The sequence below is a fragment of the Toxotes jaculatrix genome, chromosome 23 (assembly GCF_017976425.1).
Source record: "Toxotes jaculatrix isolate fToxJac2 chromosome 23, fToxJac2.pri, whole genome shotgun sequence".
NCBI classification, from domain to species: domain Eukaryota; kingdom Metazoa; phylum Chordata; class Actinopteri; family Toxotidae; genus Toxotes; species Toxotes jaculatrix.
Window position 1 is genome coordinate 432,501 of NC_054416.1, and position 7,500 is coordinate 440,000.

The window sequence follows — 7,500 nt, forward strand, 5'->3', positions numbered from 1 at the left end:
TGATTGCTGGTCCCGTCCTCCAATCGCAGCCAGCGATATTCCAAAAGCTCCGCCCCTCGACAATCTACCAATGAAAACACACACTAAAAATAAAACAAGCCAAAGCGCTGAATGATGAACAGAGCCGCAGCTGAAGATCAATTCATGATCAATGATCAGTGACATGGTAACCATGGTAACCCTCACCCTTGCTCCTGATTCGCTCCGATCGTCCCGAGAACGTCAGAAGGCCGATGACATCACACACGGCGCCGTGACGACGGGTCAGCAGCTCCTTACTGACGGACAGAGGCAGGCTCAGGTTAGAGGCCAGGGAGTCACTGAGGGCCGCCAGAGGTGTGTGTGTGTGTCTGTGTGTGTGTGTGTGTGTGTGTGTGTGTGTACCTGCTGTAGAAGCTGTAGGCAGGTGCAGGTGGTAGATACTCAGGTAAAACAGAGGATTCTGGGAGGACAGATATTTGTGCGGCAGGATTTCTGCTGTTCACGCTGATTTCTGCACCGAACAACAGAAACACAAACAGAGTGACGAGTCTGTCCTCGTAGAACCGTCTCTGGAACATCCGTCCGTCCACCAATCACTGAGCCACGTTAGAGGAAACTGGAAGACGGGAAGGTGAGTTTGTGTGTACCTATGTCCTCTGGCTCAGCCTGGTAGTGCTGTTTGACTCGGTAGCGTCTCAGGCTAATGATGTCACCAGGCTTCAGACAGTGATACCAGCTGACACACACGCTGTTCCACAACACCACACACACGCTTCCTGTCGGGTCACACACCTCTAACACCGCCTGGACAGAAAGAAAAGACGAACGTCCACAGGGATCGTCTGAAAACCAGAAACACTGTGTCCTCACCACGAGTTTACTGACCTTATAAGGACATTCACAGTTCCTCTCCGTTTTCCCATAATACATCAGGTGTGACTTGTTGATGATGCGTACAATCAGCTGATGATGGACGGCGCCCCTGACGATGCCCGGGTGACGGGACAGGAAGGAGTCACGCAGTTCAGACACGGTGACGGAAGGACGTCGCCCTGTTGACACACACACGCACACGCACGCACACACACACACACGCACACACAAACACACACACACACACACACACGATTGTTGTTGTTTCGTTTTTTGCCGACAGCTCTCCACTGCACAGACACACAGGTTAAAGGATCTATCTCCACCTTCCTCCTCCTCATCCTCTTCATCCTCCTCCTCAGTGGGCGGGGTTTCCCTCCACCCCTCCCCGCTGTAGTCCACGTTGTTCCACAGAGGCAGAAACACGCTCCTATTGGCTCTCAGAGGAACCACGGAACCTGCGGATCCATAAACCAATCAAAGTCACACGTTTAGATTCGGCGCAGCTTCGTCATCACGAACATCCGTGGACGTCAAACGTCCATGAATCCTCCTGTTTGTCTCAGCATCAGCTGAATGTCTTCTCACTGTACCTGCAGGTTCTGAGGATCCAAACCAGGGCAGAGAGTTCCAGCGCACATCAAACCCCCGGGCTCCATCAGCTTCTCCATCAGCTGGAGCTCCACCTCTCACCTCCACTCTCACCAGTCTGTAGCTGCAGGAGCAGAAACATTAAACCTGACTGATCACAGCGCAGCAGCACGCTCACCTGTCCTCACTCACCTGTCCATCTCTCCAGAGGCCTTGGTGCATGCTGGGAGCTGAGCGGCCATGCCGGGGGTGAAGGTGGCGTTACGTAGTGTCGATCCAACCTGCAGGACGTTCCTCTCCACCAGCCGGTTCAGGCCGGGATCCAAGGTCACCTGAAGTCTGCAGTCCCCGTCAGTCAGTGTGACATCATACAGGTCATCACCTGGAGACAGCAAACCAGTAAACCCCGACAGAGACCAGTAAGACCAGTGAACTATGTTATACTATAACTGTGTTATAGATCACGCTCTATAGGAAACAAGCATTTCCTGTCTTATCCCACTCTGTCATGTGTGTCCTGTCTCATTTATCCTGTCTTGCTTTGTGTGTCCTGTCTCATTTATCCTGTCTTGCTTTGTGTGTCCTGTCTCATTTGTCCTGTCTTGTTCTGCAGTGTCTAACCGTTGAGGACAGCCTGGGGGAAGTAGACAGAGGACCCCTGGTCTCTGGTGTAACGCCGCAGCTCCACCACATACAGGAATTCCCTGCAGACGGCAGGAGAGGACGAGGACGCCTGAAAGACAAAGACATGGGACAACGAACCACGGTGCAGTGTTAGATCACTGTCCAGGTTTAACGTGATGAAGAGACATTTCTTCTACCATCACACACATTTAACACACGTGGGATTAAACATGTGAAAACAGGTCTGTTAAACAAACAAACAGAGGATTCAGTATCATCCATCAGATTGATCAGAATGTACAGAAAATTAAACAGTCGAACGAGTAAAACGATTCATTAAGACTCAGAACATTGTACTGAGTTTGGTTAGTGACCAGAGATCAGTGAGGTTTATCCTCTGAGGAGCTGGAGATGGATCTGTGATGTCAAACACTGACAGCTCACCTTCCGCCAAACTCCATTCACACATCTGATAATTTAAGGTCGCCGATGTTAGTGGATAAAGAATGAACACACTTTGAGCAGGTTTCTAAATCTCTGTGGTCTCACGGTGAATTCGGCCGAAACGTGAAACGTCTCAGATCAGAGTTTCAGACGTAAACCCGCTGATATTTGAACGGAGTCTGGTGCAGGTTTCAAACCCGTGAGGAGCGGGAGGGCGGCTGCAGGCGCGCGCCACATTCAACAGCGATAAGTCAGCTCAAAAATCATAATGACGACAACAACAACAACAACAACAACAACAAAGGTTTATCAGACCTTGTTCGGACCGGGTCTGGACCGAGTCAGGGTTCTGTGAAAGACGCATCCAGGAGCCGCCATGTTGGATAGGCAGCCTGAACAATAACAGTGCGGTGCATTGTGGGAGAAAGAGGTTTGTTTTTTTTTTTTTAAAGATAATAATATGAACATTTCTTCGTGTGGAGTGTCCGGTGTGTATCTGAGGACCTGAACACACCACAGTCTGACGTTTCCCATCTGATCGATCAGTCAGTATTGATTGATTGGCAGCTACACGCGCTGCCTTCAGTGGAGCCTGATCCTTTCAGCTTCAGTTGCCAGTTAATTTTCAGACTATTTGATGAATCACTGGCTTCAGCTGTGTTGTATCATATAAATATATAAATATATAAACGTAGCAGGAAATAGAAACACTGAGGAGAAGAACCTCACGTGAGAGTAGATGCACTTCGTGACCTCCCACCTGTGAGGTGTGTGTCTGCTGTGGTGACCGTGGCAGTGACGTAGCATCGTGATGCAGCATCGTGATGCAGCACACAGCGGTGAGAGCAGCAGCTACATCAGACTCAGCCTCAGTTTAAGGATCAGCCCTCAGTAAGAAAGATTCTCATCAACTGAGCTGCAGTTTATTCCAAAGCTTTAATGACATTTCTGCTTTTATTTCATTTAAAGTCACAAAACATGTTAACAGATGTGATGCTTCACAGCAGAAACACAGACCTGAAACCAGAGACACGATTTCAATCAACCAGCGAAGATCATTCATCTGATCTGACGTTTTCAGCACACCACAGTTTTCGCTCTTCGGTCTGTCAGTTCGTCTGCCTGCTGCTTCTCAGACCCGTGCCGGCTCAGTGAGACCAGCACCGGGTCCCTGTCCTGCCTCCCTGCGTCATCAGGTCTGCGCTCTGCGTGTGAAGTGCTGCGAGTCCCTGAACTCCAGGTAGAGGCTGAACAGCAGGTGCAGAGACTGGATCCTGCTGCCGTAAACGGGGATGTCCAGCAGGCCGCAGATGACGTCGGCGTACCGCGTCAGGCTGCAGTGGAGGCGGGCGGGCGGCAGCTGCAGGCGGCCCAGCAGCTCCTCCAGCTCGGCCGGCCACTCCTGCATCAGGCTGTCGATGTCGGGCATCGGGCGGCCGTACTGAACGCTGGCCGGAGGTTTGGAGCGATGCAGAGCGCTGATACTGTCCACCCAGCTGTCCACCGCCCGAGGGTTGGACTGAGGACTCACAACACTCGTCACCTTCTTCAGCTGGAGGACAGAGAGAGGACGAAAGGATGGCTGACAGGTGACATACAGGTGTGTGTGTGTGTGTGATGTGTGTGTGTGATACAGGTGTGTGTGTGTGTGTGTGATGTGTGTGTGTGATACAGGTATGTGTGTGTGTGTGTGATACAGGTGTGTGTGTGTGTGTGACACAGGTGTGTGTGTGTGTGTGACACAGGTGTGTGTGTGTGATACAGGTGTGTGTGTGTGTGTGTGATGTGTGTGTGTGATACAGGTGTGTGTGTGTGTGTGTGATGTGTGTGTGTGATACAGGTGTGTGTGTGTGTGTGATGTGTGTGTGTGATACAGGTGTGTGTGTGTGTGTGTGTGTGTGTGTACCTCTGTGGCTCCGTGTTGCTTGGTCTCCTCTGACAGCCACAGCGACAGCACCGTGGGGTCTGACTGTTTCACACTGGGCTCGTCCAGAACCAGCAGACCCAGACCGTCCGCTTTACCATCCGGCCTCGGCACCTAAACACCACACAGGTCACAGTGAGGTCTCTGGGTTTGGATTAACTGGGACCAGGAGGAGAAATGGGAAATAAAGGCTCCAGACTCGGTTTCGGCCGGACAGTGACGAGCCTGTACCTTCAGGAAGGCGTCGATGTCTCCCACAGCTGGGATGAAGTCTGGGATGAACGGCTTCAGACTGTGCTCCAGCTCGATGGACTGAGGAGTGTAACTGAGAGGACACAGCACAGAGGACAGGGGGGTTAGATCCTAAACCCAGTGTTTCATCCATCTGATCCTCCATCATGGAAGACGTCACCTTGGACGGTGAAATTCTAACTTTATTTTCTGTTTTGACATTTACAGTGACGGTGTTTCTGATTGGCTCCTCACCGTGTGATGTACTGGAACAGCTCTTTGACCTCAGTGCTGACTGGCAGGTTGGCGTAGTCGGCGGGATCGTACGCCCCCTCCGGAGCCTGTCCCTGCTCGTCGTCGTCGTCTGTATCCTCTTCGTCAGAGTCGTTGTCCTCCTCCTCTTCCTCGTCCTCATCGTTTGGACTGACCCCGCCTACCGGCTCTTTGGCCCTCTGAGGCTTGTGGTCCTCATCAAACTCGTCACTGCTGCTGTTGGTGGACATCAGGCCTCGAACACCCCGGGTTCTCCTGGACTCTGACTGACAGAACAGGTGAGAGGAGCAGTTAGAGCTGCAGCCTGTGGTTCACCGCCCTGAGGTCGGACCCAGACTCTGCACCTGCAGCATCGCTGTCAGAGAGGAGTCACACAGGAGTCACACAGGTCACAGATGGATCAAAGGTCAAACTGCAGAAATCTCACATCATCACAGACTTTTTACTACAGACTGAAAAACGGAATCACAGTTTCTAAGACTCTAACAGCTGCACTGTCTCTGACTGAGTCACAGCGGAGGGCTGCTGATGGAGAGGCTGAGCTCGGACAGACGGCTCGGAGGCCCCCCTGACCGGGGGTGTTACCTGATGCTGGCTGCGGGGAGTCAGGCTGTAGATGCTCGCGACCTCCTCGGAGTCGTTCAGCTCCAGACTCTCGTCGAACGGTTGGTTCTTCAGCAGTCGGGTTCCTTTCCCCCGGTCAGCCCGCTCCATAGGACACCGACGGTTCACAGGGTCACACGCGTTCATCCACCGGTCAGATCCGCTTTAGTGCCCGTTAAACTGCCCGTTAACCTCCGCCTGGTACAGACTGTCCGACCGATGCAGCAGTTAAAACGAGCGACGTCTGTTAGGCTAACATTAGCCGCCTAGCAACAAACCGACCCGTGCGATGGTTTCAGTGGTCGGGGCCGTAAACACAGAGTCCAGGGATAAAAACAGAAACACGAACTAAACTTCTCTGTTTCGCGTGTTTAACTCTTTAATTAATCACTGAGTTTGTCTTCGGTCTGAACGCGATTATCTGCGACGCAGCAGCGTTAACGCGAGCAGCTAACCTAACAACCGAGTGGAATCTCCCGTATCCTGGCAACTCACCGCGCAATGCATCATGGGCAATGTAGTCAGATTGACCGACATGATGTCGCCCAAGTTTTTAAGTTTCAGGTTTTTTTTCCTTTTTGCCCCAATGAGCTAAAAATATCATTATTATTATTATTTACTGTATGAATGTCCAAAAGCATTCTGGAGAAAAGTAAAGCAATGTTTTGCCAATCAATGCCACACAGCTTACAATCATTTAGGAAACTATCCATATTATTTAATATCATGAAAACAAAAAACAAAAATGTATATTAACCTATTTATACTATAAAAAAGTAGAGCCTTCAGTACACAGTTACAGTTCCGTTCAGTTTTGTCAGGATGTGAAGTGGATAATTTAACAAACAAACCAAAACCAAAAAGTAAGTCTGATTTCTGTATTTATTACTGTGTTTAAAGAACACTGGGAGGCCAGAGGAGGTTAAAAAAGCACTGGGAGGCCAGAGGAGCTGCAGCCGTGAAGTCCTCACAGGGACACAGGGACTGGGACCTCCATCCTCAGTGAGGTTCAGGTCTGCTCTGGATCCAGGTGAAACATTCTGATCAACCCAACTCACAAAACCTCCACAGAGGAGGAAGACGGTGGACAGGTGAGGTGGGACCAGATGCAGTGCTCTGTGTATAACCGCAGTCAGAGCTGTGCACTCAGCTGTGGACAGGATCTCAGGGCCCAGCTGAGGCTTGGACAGGGTCCAGTGTGGCAGCCTGTGTCTCTGCTGTCCTGCAGACTCTGTGGTTCTGCTGCCTTCATCAACATGTACATGTACTGTAAGGTTTCCAGGGGGCGCGTTTGTTTCTTTCAGACTGTAAATTTGACCGGAAATAAAGCAGACCTGAGCTGCAGCGGACCGGAAGTGTCGTTGGTTGGTTGTGCTCTCTGACTGGCGGTGAAATTGTTGCGTTAGCTGCAGAGCTAATTCCTCAGTTTGTGAACGGCGGAGTTTTAGGTAAAAACAGTTAAAACTTGTGAATAATGTTTGTTTGGCATGAAACTCAAAGCGAATATGAATATATGTAAAGTAAATATATATTTATATAATTAAATTGCTGGGCTAGCTCCAATGCTAACTAGCTAATTAGCCGCTATCTTCGCACGGCTAACTGCTAACGCTAACTTTACTGAGAATCTCATTGTTGTCTTATTTTATCCGATTTTTCATGTAGTTAATGTGTTTTCGTTCAGTTTGTCAGTGAAATAAGCGGCAGTTTGAAGCGGAGCGGGAGTTTGTACTGTCACAGAAACACGGAGGTGTTTAACTCAGGTTGAATCTAACACAGAGCTGATTGTTCTGCGTCTCAGGCTCCAGTGTTTCACAGTTTGTACATCAAATGTAAGAAATCAAAGAATTTAAATTGCAAACAAATAAAATCCTGACTGTGAAAACAAAGCACTTCAGCAGGAGAAATAAACCACTGGATGAGAGACTGAAACATCTGGATAAAGAATATTCAGG

At 50.0% G+C, this 7,500-nt stretch overlaps 3 protein-coding genes across 7 annotated transcripts in view; 1 reads left to right on the forward strand and 2 right to left on the reverse strand.

Moving 5' to 3' along the window:
• Positions 1–3,134, reverse strand: part of si:ch73-71d17.2 (RPA-related protein RADX) — a 7,569-nt gene extending 4,435 nt beyond the window's left edge. For 2 of the 3 annotated variants that reach the window (XM_041031612.1, XM_041031611.1), the window contains exons 1-10: positions 2,830–3,134; positions 2,068–2,179; positions 1,639–1,828; positions 1,449–1,570; positions 1,182–1,313; positions 868–1,034; positions 630–786; positions 385–493; positions 187–278; positions 1–64 (exon numbers count right to left, since the gene is read on the reverse strand). The exon at positions 1–64 is cut by the window's left edge and continues 62 nt beyond it. In XM_041031612.1, the coding sequence (XP_040887546.1) occupies positions 1–64; positions 187–278; positions 385–493; positions 630–786; positions 868–1,034; positions 1,182–1,313; positions 1,449–1,570; positions 1,639–1,828; positions 2,068–2,179; positions 2,830–3,048 (1,364 nt within the window). In that variant the 5' untranslated portion in view covers positions 3,049–3,134. The remainder of the gene's footprint in view (positions 65–186; positions 279–384; positions 494–629; positions 787–867; positions 1,035–1,181; positions 1,314–1,448; positions 1,571–1,638; positions 1,829–2,067; positions 2,180–2,829) is intronic. The other variant, XM_041031613.1, reaches the window with a different exon arrangement.
• Positions 3,135–3,438: 304 nt separating this feature from the next.
• On the reverse strand, positions 3,439–6,025 carry ift46 (intraflagellar transport 46 homolog (Chlamydomonas)). 2 transcript variants are annotated; one of them, XM_041031709.1, is made up of 5 exons: positions 5,528–6,025; positions 4,925–5,208; positions 4,670–4,763; positions 4,421–4,552; positions 3,439–4,066 (listed from the first exon to the last, which is right to left on the reverse strand). In XM_041031709.1, the coding sequence occupies exons 1-5, from the start codon at positions 5,690–5,692 to the stop codon at positions 3,707–3,709; spliced, it is 1,035 nt and encodes a 344-aa protein (XP_040887643.1). In that variant the 5' UTR covers positions 5,693–6,025; the 3' UTR covers positions 3,439–3,706. The 2 variants fall into 2 exon arrangements, with proteins under 2 accessions (XP_040887643.1, XP_040887644.1); XM_041031710.1 differs by having other exon boundaries at positions 4,925–5,204; positions 5,528–5,667.
• Positions 6,026–6,889: 864 nt separating this feature from the next.
• Positions 6,890–7,500, forward strand: part of LOC121177326 (serrate RNA effector molecule homolog) — an 11,461-nt gene continuing 10,850 nt past the window's right edge. The window contains exon 1 of one of the 2 annotated variants that reach the window (XM_041031622.1): positions 6,890–6,993. The gene's annotated coding sequence lies outside the window, so the exon portion shown is untranslated. The remainder of the gene's footprint in view (positions 6,994–7,500) is intronic. The other variant, XM_041031623.1, reaches the window with a different exon arrangement.

What these genes read in the sequence shown, in the direction of transcription:
- ift46 (XM_041031709.1), bottom strand. Translation starts at nt 5,692, where the DNA reads ATGAACGCGTGTGACCCTGTGAACCGTCGGTGTCCTATGGAGCGGGCT. An exon ending in CTCCCCGCAGCCAGCATCAG is followed by an intron (nt 5,209 to 5,527) that starts GTAACACCCCCG and finishes CTGTTCTGTCAG; the next exon opens with TCAGAGTCCAGGAGAACCCG. An exon ending in AGCAACACGGAGCCACAGAG is followed by an intron (nt 4,067 to 4,420) that starts GTACACACACAC and finishes TCTGTCCTCCAG; the next exon opens with CTGAAGAAGGTGACGAGTGT.